The sequence below is a fragment of the Anser anser genome, assembly GCF_964211835.1.
Source record: "Anser anser genome assembly, chromosome: 3".
In the NCBI taxonomy this organism is placed as follows: domain Eukaryota; kingdom Metazoa; phylum Chordata; class Aves; order Anseriformes; family Anatidae; genus Anser; species Anser anser.
This window is the reverse complement of record NC_139722.1, coordinates 97,184,085-97,204,444: the sequence shown is the minus strand read 5'-3', so window position 1 is coordinate 97,204,444 and position 20,360 is coordinate 97,184,085. Positions and strand designations below refer to the sequence as shown.

The 20,360-nt window shown below is 42.9% G+C and overlaps 1 protein-coding gene across 5 annotated transcripts in view; it reads left to right on the top strand.

The window, feature by feature from the left end:
• The window catches only part of BICRAL (BICRA like chromatin remodeling complex associated protein), a 46,795-nt gene that overhangs the window by 10,411 nt on the left and 16,024 nt on the right, over positions 1 to 20,360 (top strand). For 3 of the 5 annotated variants that reach the window (XM_083831446.1, XM_083831442.1, XM_083831443.1), the window contains exons 2-4: positions 16,326 to 16,374; positions 19,131 to 19,179; positions 19,262 to 19,330. In XM_083831446.1, coding sequence (XP_083687572.1) covers positions 16,326 to 16,374; positions 19,131 to 19,179; positions 19,262 to 19,330 — 167 coding nt within the window. Of the gene's footprint in view, positions 1 to 176; positions 10,647 to 16,325; positions 16,375 to 19,130; positions 19,180 to 19,261; positions 19,331 to 20,360 lie in introns of those variants that run through there. The other 2 variants (XM_083831445.1, XM_083831444.1) reach the window with 2 other exon arrangements.

Genomic DNA, 20,360 nt, shown 5'->3' with positions numbered 1-20,360 from the left:
CAAATTAACAGCCAGGAGTTGCCAAAACCAGGATATTAGGTTTCAGCCCAGAGAGCTATTGGCTCTGGGGCTATGTATATAAATATATATCTAGAGAGAGAGCGAGCGAGAGGGGAGACGAGGAGGAAGAAGAGGGATATTTTGTGGGTGGCTGTTGTTTGGGCAGATGTGGATTCACATGGAAATGAACTATATATTTCTTTTTTTGCAGCGAGGCTGGCGGTGGTGGCTGCTGAGGGCACTTAAAAAAAAAAAAAAAGTTGTTTCTTAAAATAAAGGCGGGGGGGGAGGTTGAAGGGAGAGATAAGGTTTCAGGTCCAGGCTGATAGCTGCAGAGAGGGGAGAGGTTTGGGGTGGGTTTTTTTTTCTTGCTGATGCCATGCAAATTCAGGAGAGGAGGGAAGAAAAATCTCTTTTAATGACTCATTGATTGAGCCGGTTTAAAATTAGTTGTTGTTGTTGTCTTTTTTTTTTTTTTTTATTTTCCGCCCCCTTGATGGCCATCAAGAGAGGGATGGAAAGAGGAGAGGAGGGAGAGAGAGTGTGTGTGTGTGTGTGTGTGTGTATGTGTGAGTGTGAGAGAGAGAGTGAGCGGGAGAGAGGGGGATAGAGAGAGTGTGTGAGGGAGAAAGAAAAATAATCTTTTCAAATCTCCTCCCTCTTTTTTTTTCCCCCTCGTTTCTTTGCTTTTCTCTAAAGCTCTGTGGTCTGTGAAACACTCTTTCTTCCTCCTCCTCGGGAAAATGGAGACACTTCGTCTCTCTCCTGGCTGTGGAGCTGGGAAGGATTTTTCTTTTCTTTTTTTCTTTTTCAGTCCTGGCTCGATTTTTTCCTTTCCCCCATCCACTCGCCACCACCCTAATCCTGTCATTTCTTTGAGCTTGTGTCTCAGATTTGTGCCTTCTGGGGATTTATTTTTCACTCGTTTCCTCGTTTTCGGTGCCGCCACTAGATTTGATTTGATTTGTTTGGTTCTTTATTTGCAATTTCCTCTGAATTGCTCTGTGCCTCCCGCTTTTAAACCCGGAATGGAGACGGCGCTCCTTTTTGTGTGTGCGCGAAAGGCTTGGGCGGTAGGTCTGGGCTAAGGCGCTTTTTCCTCCGCTTCGGGATCGAGTCTGCCGCGGTGTCTTTATTAGTACTTTTTTTTTATTTTTTTCTGGAGAGAGAGTATTTAACTGCAGTGTGGCTATTTAAACATAACAATAAACCGCCTCTTTCTGGAGTAACCCGTTTGGTTTTCCTTTTGGGTAGATGCGAATCTGTTTATTTGTGCTGGCTGGGTCTGTCTTCCGCAGGAGAAAAAGCGTTTTATAAATAGTTTTTTTACTTGTGGATAAAACCAATGGTTGGTGGGTTGCGGAGGGGATTTTCTGCAGTCCTCGGAGCTCCCTTTTGCTGCGTTATGGGAAGCTTTAGTATACGGTTTTAATTTGCTTTTCCTACCCATTGTAAAATTCACTTACGGATCATGGCGATCTGCTAACATGAAAAACCGGGCAAAAAGAGCACGACGCCCAAAAGACACGTTAAAATTTACTTGGAGCTGTTATTAAATAACCAGTGGGGGAAGGAAAGAGACGCTGAGGCCTTTCCTTTTCTCCCTGCTTCTCTGCCGCCAGCCGCTTGCTCCTCGTCTCCTCGGGGCTCAGCGAGGCTGACGGGAGGGCGGCTCAGGGCAGAGGGCGGCCGGCAACCGCTCCGGCCGTGCCCGGGCTCGGCTGGCAGCCTGTGCCGAGCGGCTCCCGGTGCGTGTGGGAGTGGGAGCGAGCCGGGAAGATGGCGCTGTCTGGCTTCCTGCCAGCGTTTGTTGCGCAGTTTCGCCGTGACTCTCCTCCCCCACGGGCGCCATTTTAAGGTCCTCGCCGCTGGTCGCTGCGCCGTGCGGGGCGTTGCCGGCGCGCCTCTCCCGGGTCGTTTGTCTCTGGCAGGGAAAGCCTCTCCCCCAAATCCCAGAACTGTTTTTTTTCTTCTTCTCCTCCTCCTCCTCACGATATTGCTGCACGGGGTTTGGTGAGAGAGGTGAAGGATTCTAGGTTGTGTGCGTCAAGGCGGGCACAAAGGAGGATTCCTGTGGGCAGAGGTCTGCTGGGGACAGGCCCTGCAAACCTCTTCGTCTCGGCTCTGCTCTCTCGGCCTTCCCTCCTCCAGTCATCCTGCCTCGCCTTTCAGGGGCCTCTGCTGCAAACAGCGCTCTAGTTTGTTTTGATAGTGTAAAATCCACGTTTCTTGAGGTGCTTTCAGGGTTTATAAAAGGAAAAAAAGGTCAAACCTTTTCAAAGTGCAGCCCTTCTTTTGATCTGATGACCAACATTGTGTGATACTGTTAAAGGAACCCACCTCTATAAAATGGTCTAACGTAGCGCATACAGCAAAGTAATCATCGTAAAAGAGCTTGTAACACCTTTAAAAATGCCTGCAAAAATCGAGGGCAAATAACTTTAGTGATTGAACAGCTCTTTATTTTTTTTTTAATTTGTTTATTTTTGGGTAAGGCTGATAACTTGCCATCCAGAATTTTTATTGCTCCTTTTTTGTCCCCCAGAAATTACATTTTTTTCCAAACAATTTGAACATGCCAGCACTATTTTAATAGGCTTCTCAGGGAGACTGTAGCAAATAGTCTCCTATTTTTTGATCAAAACTTTTTTTTTTTTAAATGCATTTCGGTACAATCTGATCGATGGTTGTGGTGCTTAACAGCAATGACATCAGTGTTCAGGAACAGCAAGGATGTTACCAGACCAGCTGATGCTGAGCCCACTAAGAAGTGTGGAATGCTTGTTTAATTCTTACATTTATGCTTTTTGAAATGTTATAGAAGGGCTTCCCCATGCCTCTTGCTCATTTCTGAAGGAAGTGTGAGTTTTTGTTTTTTTTTTTCCTCTTTGGGATTAAATCCTCTGCCTGTTGGTGTTGAAGGGTTTTCATTTGCGTTTCTAGTGAAATACACGTTTTGTTCCTTGAAATACTCTGAAAAAGTTGCCTACAGACAAATGCTTTTCTAAAGTCATGGGAACATGGAACATCGGAACATGGGTTTTTTTTTTTCCTCTTCATGACACACCTGCCAAAAGCTCTTAACCAGTAATTTGGTTAAAAGTCTACGTGTGGAGTGTAGTATTTGCTTACATATTTCAGAAATATTTAATATGTGACGTTTACCTTGAAGCAATTATTTTGCATTTTTGCGAACAGTAGTCTTGGGAGAAAGATAGGAGTGATTTTTTTAATGGTGGTATATTTTTATACAATAAAATTCCTGTAATATGCATTAATGACTTGCTGATTGTGTGGAATTTTCATTAATGTGTGACAATAACGAGGAAATGACAAAAATATGATTAAAAATGACTAGTGTGTATTCTCCAAGTATATAATACTTGCCAAACAACCAGGTATGCGCTCTATTCTGACATGCTTCCATTAAAGTGAAAAGTATTCTTCATCTTAAGTTGTGATCTTTGGAAGGTAGAATTTAGATAAATACAAAAAGAATAGACCTCATATATTTCTTTGGTCGAGTCTAACCTTAAGATATTTTTTGTGTTGTTGGCTTGTCTTTATTTTGTGTTGTTTCAAATATCACTTTGCATTTCTCTTAGCTTGCTTGTGTTGATTGAGGAATGCAGAACCTCACCATGTTGATACCCTGGCCCAGTTGTGCTTTTTTGATGCACTTTGGCTTCACTAGTATTATACTATTACATATTAAGTGTATTCTGACTGTGTCTGTACTGTGAGGGCTTGTGTAGTATGTTATTCCTGTATTCTTGAGTTAAAAATACTCAGCATGTCTGTGGCCTTAGGTGAGGTCAGGGCTATGTAGTAGTGCACTTGACAGAGATGGTTCTGCTGTATCTTAATAGTTTTGTCAACTTTACAGAAGTGCAGTTTTCCTGCCTCCCCTGCCAGTGTCCTTTTTCAGTAGAGTTTATTTAGTTTAATTGTACTCAGAAAAAAATAAACAGAAAAGCCAAAACAGTTATACTAGTATAAGACGTATTTCCTCAAAAAGGAGAGTGCAAGAAAGTTGCCAGCATATGCAGAGAAAAAATCAGGAAGGCCAAAACCCAGCACGAGCTCAACCTGGCCACTGTGGTTAAGGATAACAAAAAATGTTTTTTACAAATATATCAACGGTAAGAGGAGGGTCAAGGAGAAACTCCATCCTTTACTGGATGTGGGGGGAACATGACTACTGAGGATAAGGAAAAGGCTGAGGTTCTTAATGCCTTCTTTTCATCTGTCTTTACTAGCCAGACCACTTATCCTCGGGGTACTCAGCCTCCCAGCCTGCAAGTCTGTGATGGGGAGCAGAAGAGCCCCCCCCCCCCCCCCCAGTTCAGGTGGAAACAGTTAGAGACCTGCTGCTCCACCTGGACTGTCACAAGTCCTTGGGGCCAGATGGGGTGCACCCAAGGGTGTTGAGGGAGCTGGTGGATGTGATTGATGGGCCGCTTTCCATCATCTGTCAGCGGTCATGGTCATCTGTAGAGGTCCCAGATGACTGGAGACTTCCTAATACGATGCCCATCTATAAGAAAGGCTGTAAAGAGGACCTGGGGAACCAGGCCTGTCAGCCTGACCTCGGTGCCAGGAAGGGTGATGGAACAGCTCTTCTTGAGTGCAGTCATGCAGCATATGTGGGACAACCAGGGGATCAGGCCCAGCCAGCATGGCTTCATGAAAGGCAAGTCCTGCCTGACCTCCTCATCTCCTTCTATGACCGGGTGATTTGCCTGGTGGATGAGGGAAAGCCCGTTGATGTAGTCTACCCAGACTTCAGCAAGGCCTTTGACACGGTCTCCCACAGTATTCTCCTGGAGAAGCTGGCAGCCCATGGCTTGGACAGGCACACTCTGTGCTGCGTTAAAAACTGGCTGGACGGCCGGGCCCAGAGAGTGGTGAACGGAGTGAAATCCAGCTGGTGATCGGTCACCAGTGGTGTTCCCCAGGGGTTGGTGTTGGGGCCCATCCTCTTTAATATTAAATAGTGATGATTTGGATGAGGGAATTGAGTGCACCCTCAGTAAGTTTGCAGATGACACCAAGCTGGAGGGAAGTGTCGATCTGCCGGAGGGTAGGAAGGCCCTGCAGAGGGACCTGGACAGGTTGGGTCGATGGGCAGAGGCCAATGGGATGAGGTTCAACATGGCCAAGTGCCGGGTCCTGCACTTTGGCCACACCAACCCCACACAGCACTACAGGCTTGGGGCAGAGTGGCTGGAAAGCTGTGCAGAGGAAAAGGATCTGGGGGTGCTGGTTGATGCTCGCCTCAACATGAGCCGGCAGTGTGCCCAGGTGGCCCAGAAGGCCAACGGCATCCTGGCTTGTGTCAGGGACAGTGCAGCCAGCAGGAGCAGGGAGGTGATCGTCCCCCTGTACTCGGCTCTGGCGAGGCCGCACCTCGAGTGCTGTGCTCAGCTTTGGGCCCCTCACTACAAGAAGGACATCGAGGCCCTGGAGCGTGTCCAGAGAAGGGCTACGAAGCTGGTGAGGGGCCTGGAGCACAAGTCCTATGGGGAGCGGCTGAGGGAACTGGGGGTGTTTGGTCTGGAGAAGAGGAGGCTCAGGGGAGACCTTACTGCTCTCTGCAACTGCCTGAAAGGAAGGTGTGGGGAGCTGGGGGTCGGCCTCTTCTCCCAGGTAACTAGTGACAGGACTAGAGGGAATGGCCTCAAGTTGTGCCAGGGGAGGTTCAGGTTGGAAATGAGGAGACATTTCTTCTCAGAAAGAGCAGTCAGGCATTGGGACGGGTTGCCCAGGGAGGTGGTGGAGTCACCGTCCCTGAGGGTGTTCAAGGAGAGGTTGGACGTGGTGCTTAGGGACACGGTTTAGTGGGTGACATTGGTGGTAGGGGGGTGGTTGGACCAGGTGATCTTGGAGGTCTTTTCCAACCCTAATGATTCTGTGATGAAAGGTGCTTTCTGTACCCGTGAATCATACTTAAGTCCAGAGTTGAAGATCTTGGCAGGTATCTCCATGGTGTTATGCTGCTTGGGTGTTACACCCTAGATGTATTTTCAGAATTTTGCTGGTATATTTCCACATCAATTCCAGGAAGAAAGTTGTGTCTGCATAACTGCAGTTACGTTTTATAATGGGGCTGTAATGGTCAATGATTTGTGCCTTGCATGCTGCGTTACACTTATGATAAGTCTAATGGTTGGTGCTTTTTAATGTAGATGTAGCAGTGGGAGTGTGAAAGAGTGGCAACCCTGTCTAAGTAACACATCTGGTCCGGGTATAATAGCCTTTCTGATGATGTAGTTCATTCTGTTCAGAGACTTCAGATAATTTGTTCTAGTCGTTCTGCTGCAATAAGCTGCATCCGTGGTTGGAAGGTTTTTATATGGTGACATAATCTGTCCAGCACAGGCATGGGAATTGTATGCAAAAAACAAACGTTTTGTTCTCTTACAATAGAGGAAAAACAGCAAAATTCATAAACTGCTAACACTGATTGTGACCCGCAACTGTTTGAGCTATAAAGCTGGGATCAACAGTATTGGTAGAGCCCTCATATCAATGTAAACGCGTGAACACTGGGACCATAGCTGATATTTTCTTCAAGAAGATCACATAATTAAATGAACATACCGATCTCTATTTTCTAATGTTCATTTACCCCTCTTTTCATGGTGGAAAAGTCATCTGCTGTGTCTGTAATTTTTTCGTTTTGTTGGAGAGTCATTGAACTTTTGGACAAAATAAAGAGTATCAACTAGCACAAATGGACTGTCAGTTTTATTCCTTTAACTCCTTTACTTGCAGTAGTTTTAAAATGTTCCAGCCATTTCTGATGTTACTCTGAGTAAGGAAGTGTTTACCAAAAGGGAAAGAAGGAATGGGCAAATCTGTCAAAACTTAATACAACCACATTTCTTTTATTGAAGGTATTAAGGAGGGGTGGAGGCAGGAGTTCATTAATGAACTCCCAGTGAAGTTAACCTCATTGCAGGAGACAGATCCTTTTGTGAGGGCTGATCGTGTGCCTTGGCTCTGGTGGAACTCACGGTAATTTTACTGTGAGCTTGTTCTGAGGGTGGAGATTTTCAAGATCTGGTATTGAAGCTTGAATTTACAGAGATGCTGACTACAGAATAAAATCTTTGGCCCACTGACATGGGCTGCAAAATCTCCTCTGGCTTCAACGAGGCCAAGATTGGCAGTGTGGCCAGTGTGATTTGGGGGCAGCGTCATGGACTGTGCTGCTGAATTTGTTACACATCTGTCAGTTTATCGTATTCGAGTTTCAGTTGATTTCCCAAACATAATAACTGAGAGGCGTAGCAATCTCCGTTCAACTTTAATTAGGGGCAGTAGTATGCCTCCTCCTCTTCCTTTTGTGGGACGATGCCAGGAAGATTCCAAATTTTTTACAAATAATGAGGTTCCTGAAGAACTGTGGGTGGTGGAGCAGCTCAGAAGATGGAGCCCCAGGTAGGGAACAGCACATCGATGAGGATAGTCCCCGCTGGGCTGAGCGGAGTGCGCAACCTTGTGAGTCCCGTGGGGTCGGCAAGCATCCTGACCTCCATACTATGAGTTACTCTGGATTTTCTCCGTGTCGTTTTGGGAATCTGGTTTCAGGTGAAAGCCTTGTCAAGAGTGTGGTGTTGCCAGGAAGAGCTCTGGGTGCACTAGGAAAAAATTGGATCCAATAAATAAGAAATTCAGTTCTGAACATGTAATGTGTGTCTGAGGGAAACCAGATTTTGGCCGGCTGCACTGGGGGTTCACGGATACAGTCTGTGCTTGACTGTGGCTGGATTAATTTTCCCTATCATACATACTGCTAGCAACTGAAGCGAACGTTCCCATTTTTTCTTCATATATTAAAATAACACTGTTGCTCTTGGAAGCTTGAATACCTTAAGGTGTTTGCCAAACTCAAATCAAGAATAATTTTTTTGTGGTACGATAATGGGAAATCAAATTTACGGGATGAATGAACAGCCTATTGTGCACACTGCTGTGCTTTAGTGTGTGTTTTTTGTTTGCCCTTCTGTATGCGGAGCTGCCGTTTAACACTTGGATAAAACCCTGCCCGTCCTTTCAGCTGCTCATCTCCTGCCAGGTCCCAGAAACCGTGGGGATGTGTACTGTTGTGTAGGTCACTGAGTTCACAAGAGGTGGTAGCACTTACGTGTTTCCTAAGTGTTTGCTGCTATATATTCAAGTCCTGAGTGCTTTTCTTTTCTTTTTTTTTTTAAAAAAAAACTATTTTGGAATAGTTCATCACAGGGAGGTAGTACATTGTTCTTCTGAATATTTAAAATTACAAATTTCCTCCCATACTGTCACATACAGAAAGCTGTTGAGAATAGCAGTGCTTTAAATTCCGGCCTCCACAGCTAATTTCAAGCATTGTGTCTTCATCTGGAAAGTACTACCCAAATTCAGAATGCCGGAATGAAACCACGTTTTCATATCTTGAGAAAGTTCACACTTGCAAATTGCATTCTGGTACTAGTTTAGGATCCCAAATTTCTTCCTTTGTTGGCTCTACTTTAGAGTACAGTTCCTCGTAGATTTTGCAAATACATAATAGTTGCTTTTTGTTGATTACTTTGAAAGGGAGAGTATTCATAAGAAATACGCTACAGAATATAAGCACTGTGTGGTTTATAAGAAAGTTGCTGAGCCCTTTTGCTTTGTTAAATACATTTTAGAAATTCATTTTGCTTTCTTACTTCTGTTGCCCTGAAATGACAACTTTCTGATAGTTGTCTTCTGTATTTTTGCGTGAGTAAAATTTGAGAGATTTTTATTTGCAATCAAGATTTTCAACAGGTGCCTGTTTTTCATTGAGTAATGCATCATTATTCTGGTGCACTAACTTCTTACACTGAGAGAGGGGAAGTGAAAATAGCTCTTCGTAATTGTTTTTTTGTGTTCTGTCTGGGTAAAAATCAGCTTCTTGAAAGGGCCGGATGTGGCGAGCAGCCCTTAAGCTGATCTTCAAACGTGCTTGGTTAGTTAAGAGACTGAAATCGCCCAGTTTGCAAGGTACTAGATTGTTCAAAATAGCGTGGATTTGAGATTTAAGAACAAAATACATGTTAATAAGGGTTTGATTTTATACCCTCAAAATATTGGCACTGCTAGTGGGAGGTGTGATGGAAATCTGTGTGAGGGAAGGACTTCAAACCCGGGCATTTTGCCTCTGCAGTTGATGCAGCATCAGTCTTAACACGGCATTGATCTCTTTCATGTAATTAACAAGGGGAGGATGCTTGTGTTTAGTAGAGTTACCTTGTATCTGTATTCAAAAAGAAGATAAGGGATACAAGTGTCATAAATTTGATATTGAAATTTAGTTCACTACAGTGCCATTCTCTACAGTGGATATTACAATAAGTTTGATTTCTTTTTTTTTTGTTTTGTTTGCTTGTTATTCTGATGATTACTGTTACGGTGACAATTTATTTCTCTAGCTATTTATAGTGAAATTATTCATGTTGGGGCTGTAGATTGTAATTCTGGGAGGCGGTGTAGAACAACACAACAGTACAGACAACTTCATGGCTCAGTTATATTATAATTATTATAAATAATAATGGAGATTGCTTTAGAGTTTCTCTGACTGGTGGTGTACAAAGTCTTAGGGAACCTGTGAGGGTTAGGCCATCTCCTAACTTGGACCACAGTTGCTGTAGGTACTAAGTGTGTTACTTTACGCTGTCTGAATTCTCTCTCACTATAAAGCTGTAGTTGCAGCAGTCATTGCCTTGTTTTAAAACACTGATTTCCAAATGCCAGCGTTGACTATCAGATTCATGGGCCAGTGTGCTGCCAGTCAGGAACCAATACTATGGAGTTGCAAGCAAGTTGTGAGTTTCTTGATTATTTTTTTTACGGTGGTTTTACAGATAAATTTATTTACTTGTGGCTTACCAAGTTTTGATGTTGATCAGATCACACTTCAGAGAATTACTGCTCTAAACAATGCCTTTCTGTAGCAGCCACTCTTCTAGGATTTATACAAACCATGAAGATGATATTTTACTGCTTTGTGTGTGAAGTTATGCATGAAGTTGGTAATGAAGTTACAAATGACTTAGAGAAAGTCTTTGTGACAAGCGTTAAGATAATTGGAGTGAATTTAAAGCCAAGTAGTTACAGTGGTTTTGTCTTAATGGCTAGTATAATAGTGAAATGTATTGAAATGTCAACAACTGGCATCAGTTTTTGGGGAAGGGGTTCTTTTGGGTAGCTGCCCAGGATCGTACCTGGCATTTCTCTACACTCTGTAGGGCCGTAGAAGGTTTAGAAACGTAGGGACAGTAGGAATGCTTATCTGTGTCTCATGACCAACTAAAGATGATGGGCCTTGTGAACAATTAGGTGTTTAAACTTTCTTGGGATTCAAATTTTTCATCATTCTGCCTCCCCCAAACACTTCTGCCATTGTTCCTGTGTTAAGAATAGCGTACAGTGTATGAAATATGTATGAATAGTTGAGTTTGGCTATTTCTGGACAGTTGTAATGACCGTGTAGGCTATAAAAAACATGTTTGTTACAGGGTACTTTGGGTTGTGTAGCACGGTGATGAAGAACTGGAGCTGGTAAGGACCTCTGGCAGGTTATCCGGCCCTGTCCCCTGCTGTAAGCAGCGCTCGCTTTGAGGCTAGGCCAGGTTGGTCATGTCCACGTGAGTTTTGGAAATAACCAAGGACCGTGATTCCACAGCTGTGGTGCTTCAGCCTTCTCGTTTGTGAACTTCTTTTTTCCTTACATGCAGTTGGGAGCCCCACAGGTCATGCTGCAGCGCCCTGGGGAGAAGAGGCTGCCTCGGCTGCTCTTAGCGCCCCTCAGGCAGTGGCAGGCTGCATGCAGCGCCTCCTGCAGCCTCCGGCTGGCCAGACTGAGGAAATCCCCTTCCCTCGCGAGTACTTCCCTGGTGTTGTGCTCCAGGTCCCTTGTATTGTATTGGTGCTCGGCTGGACTCTTGGGTTTGTATTTACCTGAAAGTTGGGGGTCAAAACTGGACGCAGTATTTCAGGTGGGACCTCACAAGTGCTCTGGTAGCCCTGTGACAAGCCAGAACCGAATCGGGAAGCTAATCCAAGCCGAAACAGATCAATGTACTTTGTCAGACCAAATTTCTGTTCCCGGTGACTCTTGGATGCCTGGAGCTGACTTGGGGAAAGTGGACAGGAGTGGTGCGGGGCTGCTTCTTGGTCTGTGCTCAGTTTTAGGTTAGAGGGCTGGAAGGAAGGGGGAAGCATTCAGGCCACGTAGAGGCAGCCCCTCGGAGGACTGGCCTGCGTAGCTGGTAGTTCGTTGTCAGCTTTATTGCTTTTGCTTATTTTATGATCTGTGCAGGAGCGTGCGATAAGGAACAGCTTGGTTATTTCCTAGAAATTAGTCGGGACGTTGTTACAAGCAGGCAGCGTGTTTCCCCCCGGTGCCGGTGACCCAAGTGGAAGTGTGTGCTCTGTTCTCTTTCCTCCAGTGCGGTACCAGGGGCATGAAATGAAATAGCAGAGGCCTGGTGAATAACAGGTTACAGGGGATATCTGTGTTGGGTTGTGACTGCTAATTAGCAAGGATTGCCCTCGGTATATTGGTTGGATGCAGCAGCAGGGCTGAGTTCGCCCTAGTTACGATGAAGTGAACTTTGTATTTAAATTAAAAAAGATATTGTTGAACTGCGCTGATGATAATTAGGTACCTGTTAGGACACAGTGTAAGAGCTGGCTGCAGGACGGTGTGCGTACCCCAGTGGCTGTCTTGCCCCAGCTGTCTCTGGCAGGGGCTGTTGTGGGAGCTCCGTGGGCTGCTGACCCAAATCCAGGAGCGAATCCATCTTGAAGAGCCGGTGCCGGTGGTCTCCACACGCTTTTGATCACACGCTCCATCAGTAAAACATTTTTGAGCCCTTAATAGTTGTATGTTTATTTATAAATTTGGTACAGGTACTATTGAAGTTCTAATATTTTCTTTAGGTACCCCAGCAGACCATCGTGTGCACACCCTGCTCAGGATACCGCTGGTCCAGGCTGTGTAGCTCTCATCCTCCAGTTCATGCTCACTGTGTCAAGTTGTATTGTCATGCTGTCTTGGTATAATTCAGTTTATACCCATACCATACATCAGTCATTAATTTGGGCCACTGTATGTTAACAAATACCACCGAGGACAAAATTTAACTTGTATGCAAAAAGATAAAGGGCAGTTAGCAAGAAAAGCGACGTTTTTTTTCTACCATTTGTGCTGTAGAAAACATTAGGAGAATGTTAGGAGAATGTCATGGGGTAGGCTTATGTTTATTAACACACTTTGAAATGATAATCTGTGTCAAGGTCTCGTGTTGCTCAGCCTGCCCTGTTTTAGAAAAAGACTGAACGAGTAGCTGCTTTTGGGCGTTGAAGGACTTGGTTTGATTGTGCACCTTTTCTGGTGGTGTCCCGAGGTTAGGAGAACACAAATTGTCATTGAAAATGAGCATCAGTCAAAAAGATTTAAACCTGCAGTTCCGTGGTGGAGTAGATCCTGGGTATACGTAGCAAAGTGAGAACAGAAGTGAATCCTAATAGTGAGTGGATGTGGCTTGGTTGTGAACTTGATTGCTGTTTCGCAGACCGCATACCTGTGTGTGTGGTGTTTAAATTGCATGTTTGTCCTGTGGTATTCACACAAGCGCTGCCATCCGGCATCACGTTAGTGTGGTGTTACACCACCGTCCCTGGGGGGATATTGAGGTGGTAGTGATGTGATTTCTGCTTTACTTGCAGTTTTCAGGGTGTTGGGAGGATGCAGCCCTTCTGACTGCGATTGCTGATCAGAGAGACTTGAACGTAGCGAGAGCTGTGTACGATAGGTGCGACCTTGGCTCTGTGGCATTATATTGATCAGCTGTATCAAAACTTGGCAATCATTATCGACAGCTCTTTGGTAAACCTTTTTTTTTTTTTAAAAAAAAAAAAAGGTAATAAATTTGTTTGTCATCTGTGTGTAGAATTCTGCTAGTGATGGCAAGGATTTTGTTAAAACTTGTTAGAAGGATGCGCTTCTGGAGAGGCTGGTAGCAATTCTTGGTGTTTACCAAAATGTAGCTCTTTTCATCATTTTTTGTTGTCTGTTGTAAATGGGTAGGAGCCTACAGTATGTTGGGTAAATTTTTCTTGTATGAGGTGTGGAATGAGAAAAACATCAACAATTTTTTATTTTTTTTTTCTAATCAAGCTAACTAAATGGTTAGCTTAAGGGCCGAGTAATGAAAAGGATGTATTACTATTAGGATTTTCTCTTCTTGGCATTTTCATGGGATTTTTCTTTTCTCTTCCAGTTGTTACAAATGCAATTGTTCAAGAGTTTGGTGAACTTAGCAAATTCATTTAATTTGTGTTGGTAGTTTTACTTCTTGATTTCAAATAACACTGTCAGCGTTGCCATAGTGACATGGGATGGGATTTTCAAAAGTAGGCTTGCAGTGTGGAAAAAAGATCCTGTTGACTTTCAATAGATTTTTTTCCCCCCCAGTTAGCTAGGAACCTTTGAAACCTGTTTTTGGGAGCTGTATATGCTATGTAAGGAAACAATAGCTTTCTGCGAGTAGTACTACCAGTGCAGTTAAAGCAGAATGCTGATCACTTACTGATGTGCTCTTACTAATGCACACTTACACTGAAATTCACAGCGACATCATCGAATGTCCTGTAGTCATTCCCTTAGCGCTCAGTTGCAAGACCAGTGCTTGTGCTGGTGGTATGAGCAGTGAGCAGGTGTGCTACTGAAACGGGGGAGAAAGTATTTTCCTTAAAATGCAGAACTGGCTCATGAATGCTGATTTTGTCTTAACTGTGGTGGTTTTACCCAGCTGGGCAGCTGAGCTCCACCACTGCCCCTCTCTCACTGCCACTCCTCAAAGGGAAAGGGGGAGAAGATACGATAGAAGGGACTCAGGGGTTGAGATAAGAACAAGGGAGATCACTCAACAATTACTGAGATGGGCAAAACAGACTTAGCATAGGGAGATTAATAAAATGTATTACCTGTTACTAGCAAGCTAGAGCAGTGAGAAACAAAACAAACTAAAACGACCTTTCCCCCATCCACCCTCTTATACGTACGTCTTCCTCCTGAGCCTGGGCTCCTCTCCACGGGCTGCAGCTCCGGCCCGGGGCCTGCTCCTGCGGGGGCTCTCCATGGGCCGCAGCCTCCTCCAGGCCACATCCACCTGCTCCACCGGGAGCTCCTCCACGGGCTGCAGCGTGGAGATCTGCTCCGTGTGGGACCCGTGGGCTGCAGGGGGACAGCCTGCTCCACCAGGGGCCTCTCCACAGGCCGCAGGGGAACTGCTGCTGCCTGCCTGGAGCACCTCCTGCCCTCCTGCTGCACTGACCTGGGGGGCTGCAGGGCTGCTTCTCACTCCTCTCTCCCAGCTGCTGTTGTGCAGCAAGTTGTTTTTTTTTTTTTTTCCATTTCTTCAGTCTTCTCTCCCATAGGCACAACTCACATGGCTTGCTGGCTTGGCTCTAGCCAGCGGTGGGCCTGTTTGGAGGTGGCTGAAACAGGCCCTTACCTAACACGGGGCAGCTTCTGGACTCTTCTCACAGAGGCCACCCCTGCAGCCCCCACTACCAAACCCTTGCCATGCAAACCCAATACACTAACATTTGAAGTAGCTGCCTGTAGCCATGATCAGTTTTTGTGTCCTCCCAGAGCGGTACTGTGGTGGTACTGAGGCACCCTTACAGCAATGGGCCCTCTGCTTCTGCTGCACCCTTTCAAGGATGAGGCTTCGCAGCGTAGGGGATAGGGTATCCTCTGCCAGTATAAAGTATAAACCAGGTTCAAAATCAGTGAGGTGTGGGAAGGGATTACAGAATCTCGGGACGGTTGAGGTGGGAAGGGAGCTCTGGAGGTGGCCTCATCCAGTGGGCGCCCTGTTCATACGCATTGGGAAGATCTCCCCCCGGCCTCCTGCTCTGCTGGCCGAATGGTCCTGGTGTGCTCGGCCTCCTGTGCGGCAGGTCCTTTCATCAGCTCCATCATTAGGGACGGTGTAGGGGAGGGAGCCCGCAGAACGATTCGTGTGGAGCTGCTCAGGGACAGTGAGTTTGTGTTTTGCCAGAAGCAAGAGATGGAGCACAATGAATTAAAGCCAAACTATAGTAATAAATTTGGGTGTTAAGTTTGATGGCAGACTTTCAAGGGGAGCTGAGGAAAAACTGAACATGGAATGCGCAGGGATCAGTTTGATTTGATTACACGATATCGTGAGGATGAGGTTGGGTAACTGAATGGAGGCCGGGGTACAAAGAGGTTTAGGGAATGCTCACAGCGGTTGCTAATTGAACTGGTGGATTAGGTGGGATCTCACAGAGAATAAGGGAGGAAAAGAGGTTCTGAGAGTTACTGGTAGGGAAAAGGGAGAAGATGTTACAGTCAGAGGAAATTGTGACAGTTACGGTGAATGGGAGAACCAGGGTCATGCAAACAGAAGCTTCAAAGGAACAGCAGTCAGAGGAAAAAGCGAGGGAACACCCTTGGTACAGCCAGTACCAGACTGAGTGAGCCGTGAGCCCGAGAGCTGGCGGCTGTGATACCGCGAGGCTAAAAATCCTCTGCGCCTGATGGATGCTTGCATTGTTTTAGGAATCCAAACGAATTTCCCACCTGTTTTTCAAAGGATTGTCAGGACTCTCTGCTATTAATTACACATTCATTTAAGTACACTTCTGAGTATTGAGTAGACACTGAAGTTGCATGTATTGTGGCTAGCAATAGCTAAGAAGGGCATTCTAAAAACATGGTGTTCTTTTTAATGCCTTGCTGTTTGTTAGCTGTAGTTTTCTCTTTAGCCTATGAAAGCACTGTTATGATACTGACCAAATCTGTTTATCTTTTTGGCTGGTTAAAGCCAACAATTTGTAACTGTCTTTGTAGGCTCTGTAATGGTCTTATGTATCCTCACTGGGAATAGCTGGAAAGAAATTCCCGTAGAAGGATTTAAGTGGGAGTCTTGAGATAGTATTCAGAGTTGATTTTTACTTTTTTAAGTCACGGATGTTCTGTTTAATCAGTTTGGTTAATCATTTGTCTTTCTTCAATTTAAAATTTAAAGATAAGGTACTGCATGGGGTTTTGTAGATCCTTACGTGTGACTGTGATTTTGAGATAAATGTTACAAATTTGTATGGACCTCTGTAGAAGGTGCATGTATATTTAAGAGCTTACCAGTAGTAATCACCTGACTCCCGTGAATTGTTAGATAAAAATAATTGAGATATTCTAAAATGGTTTTATTGTTAAAAGCAATCTTTTGTCTGATGTGTGTCAAATATCTCCCTCCTCCGTTTTGTTTCAGTTGTCATGGATGATGATGATGATGAATCCTGTCTCCTTGATCTTATTGGGTAAGTTTTCCCTGTGCAATTCTTTCAGAAAAGTTGCGAAAAATCATTTTACAGAATTATCTTCTAGGAAGTGATTCTTTTCCGGTATTCTAGGTGCCTTGCAAATGAAATGAGTAGCTATGATGTGTTGAAATGATAAAAAAAAATAAAAAAATAAAAGCTGTACTTCCCTTCATGCAGAGATATGTGTTTAACACAGCCTTCAGTCGCAGTTCATGCTAGAGGCCACTCCGCTTGTTGGCATCCTCCTCAAGAGCGGCTAAGGACTGAGTGGAAGCTGGAGTTTCTTTTCAGCTAGTGATAATACCAGGTCATTGCACAAGCACATTGGTAGGGGTGTTGTTACAAAGTTCATTGCAAATAATTACTTTTTGGATTAAAAAAAAAAAAAAGCTTTTTGAGCAGTGGAACTAGAAATTTTGTTAACAGTATGCTTGTATTTTAAATAGAAAAGTAAACTCGATTCTTTTCTCAACAAATACATAACTTCTACTAATAGCATGTATACATAAAAAGAAGCTAGAATTGCTACCTAGCACTGTTAAGTATTCACAACAAACACGTATTTATTAACATTTTGCTCAAAGATTTTTGATTTTAATAAAATTGGGGACTTCTTCTTCATTACTTCCATCACAGATTTGTTTGCAGGTTGATAATGTATTCCCTGTGGGAATCTCATAAAACAATAGTTAAGTGCAACACAAGCAAGATTTTTGTGGATTGCTTATGTGACATTACCTTTATTTTTTCTTTTTGCCTAGCTTTAATGTCAGGTATTTAAGAACAGATAATACCCTATAATACATTAAAAAAAAAAAGATGAAACTTGAACATCTCATACGTGGTACTTTGTTCAAACTCTCAGAAATTAGTATGGTATCAGTCATGTAGCAGCTATTACAAGATCATTCCAACTTCATACAAAAGATTTTTTTACTCTCTTAAATGTAGTAAATAAATAGGCCTTTTGTGTTTCATGTGCACTCAAAACTTCTGGTAAAACCAATAAGAGCTTTAACTTCAGAAAAGACAAAATACTATTGCAGTGGCTGTTATAATTTAGGGGTAACTCTGTAGATGCTATGGCAAAAGTGTTGCCAGTAATGGCTCACACTTCCATTCCATGTGGTATACTGTGCTACTGATTGTAGCTGTAAAAAAACGAAAGCACATCCTGCCTGGAACATAAGGATGATAATTGGCTGCATTGGACAATTAAATGATGCCTTATGAGTGAGAATCATGAGGATCCCGGTACAACTTTACACGTGGTTCAGAAAATGAAGTGCTCTCTATCCAGATAAGTGTTTGAGAAATTACAGTGTTCTTCCTGCTGCTCACAGCAATTAGTGCCCTAAGCAGCTAGAAGAATGGAAGGCAACATTTTTTTCCTATCAGTTCCTTGATATTTCGTAAGTGCCTTCTAAAATTCCTCAGTTATGAAAGACAATATTTAAGGTGATGAAATGTTCTTCAATTCTAATTGCATTTTTCATGGCTTGGCCAGTGAGCGTAATTAGTATTAAATGGCGTGATCATGTATCAGTAAAACTCGTGTGATAGACCTCATGATCTCGTATAGTGATCTTTCTCCTTAATTCTTGAAATTCGGTGCATCTCTTGTGAAAATAATATTTTCAGTTGACAGTATTTGTAGCCACGTGTATGTTGTAAGTGTAATTGTACCATGAAGTCCCTGATGAGCATATACCTGTTTAACATGTGTTTGGTAATCACATGAATGATTTTTTTCCCCCAAATAAAAGAGTATACATGTGTTTGTGCTTTCAGAGGACTAGTTAATCTGAAAGATTAACTTGTTCCCACTTTATTTTCTAGGATGATCAAGAGAGGTGTTTTGAATTAATACTTTTTTACATGAGAATCTCTGCTTCCCAAAAATGTTTTATTATTACTTCTTAATCAGTAAAGATATTTAAAAAAAAATCCATGTCATTTTGCTGTTTATGCTAATGGACATACTGGGGGATGCTGTATAATTGTTAAATTAAAATAATCCCATGTAATACAATTAATTTTTTATGAGGTCCATATGTGCAGTTATGTTAAAGTATTTTTAATTTATTTGAATTTCCAGTGCTCATTCTGTCAGACCACGTTTGAAATCTGAGTTCTGTTCAGTGATAGTGTTAAATTCATGAAGTGCACTGAAATTGTATTTCAGTAATAAGTTATTTGTATGGTTGATTTCCCTTGGAAAAGGTGCAGCTTTTTTCTCCAAGTGAAGACACTGTTACTCTGTCAAAAACAAGTGTTTTTGTTAATAGGGTGTCAGAAAACATTGTAAAGGATTCAAGTTTATAAACCTCCTATTGACTTAGATGTTAGCTGAACAGGCATTATAGTTGATCCCAGTAGAATAGGTGGTAACTCTTTTAGTTTTCATGTTAGTTGGTCATGGTATTTTCCTTAGGTTTTGTATTATGCGTTGTGATATACTGAATTGTAAAAGAATGAGAGTAGTACCCTCATAAAAGGAGGTAGAGTGCAACCAAGATTTTGTGATGTACAGGGTTTATCGCTTGAAATGCCTTTGTGCAATGACAGTAGATGTGATCAGCATCTGCAAATCATGCTGATAAAGACACGCAGATCTTCAGATGGTGTAAACTCAGCTTTGCACAGGAGTCAGCAGAACCTGATTTACATGAATTAGAGTATCTGTCTCAGTTAAATTAGCCTCATTAGCTCAGTTGCCTAAAAGTGGTAACTTTTTTTCTTTTTTTCTTAAGGGACCCACAGGCACTGAATTATTTTCTACATGGACCTAGTAGTAAATCTGTAAGTAGTATTCCTGTGTACTAGACATACATAACCTTAATTGTTTGTATTATTTCTAAACATGATTTTTGTCTGTTACCAGAGCAATGAAGACTTGACGAATACCGAATATTCTGTAGCCAACTCAAATTCAATTTTTGCCAACTCCAATGTAAGTGGTCAGGAGAGAAATCATGTTTTTATTGAAACTGCATGCTTCTTTTACAGCTTTATTTGGCTTTTATATAACCAAATAAAGGAGATTTGGGCTTTGATCTTTTCCATTTGAAAATTTTGAGTGCTAGCATAAAATCACCTTGTGCTGTTTAAGTATTTTTATTAGGTTTTCAGCGGTGACTTAACCAGAATACTTATAGCAGTACTGGGCTGTTTTTCACAAATATGCAAAAAAACACCTTGCTGTGCCATGAAAATATTCTCCAGTGTAATTCTGCTCAGTGAACAAGACTTGTAAGTTTAGTGACTGTAGATGTAGTAGTGCTCAAATGTAGACCTTCAAGTTAGTCACTCATACATTTCCTGTGTATTGTGGAGTATTTTTTTTCTTACTTCTATGTAGAATCTGAGCTAGCAATTTTAATTAAGTTTTTTTTTGTTGTTGCTGTTCTTTGGGCTGAATAGCTAGCTGGGGATGTTTTCTTCCTGTCACTTCAGTGTTAGAGAAGTCACTTGAAATTCATTAGGTGTTGTAAATAGTCTTCAGTGTTCTTTCTTTACGAGGAGTATTGCAGCACCAGACTGAGTTTTACCCATTGAGGTTGTGGACTTGCAATCCTTGGAGACACAGCCAAGGCTGATCTGATCAAGTGCTGGCAACAGACTTGGTTTAAGTACGGTCAGACTAGATGACTTGTGGAGATGTCTTCTGTCCCACATTTCTTTCTTTTTTTTTTTTTTTTTGAATTTAAATATATATATGATGTCTTCATCCCAGAGTTCAGTTATTTCAGTATATACAGTTGGGTTTCCTTGGTAATTGTCTATTGTAGTGTTGTCTTGACTCTGCATGTTTGTCCCATGTACCTAGCAAATAATGTGGGTATACTGTAGATGTGTAGGACCCTTAAATAATTGGCATAAACGACTCCTGAAAACTGGTTCATAGAGAACCAGTGACTTTTGTCTGGCGACAATATTAGGATGCGATGTGTTTGCCCTGTCTTTCCCCTTTCGTTATCATT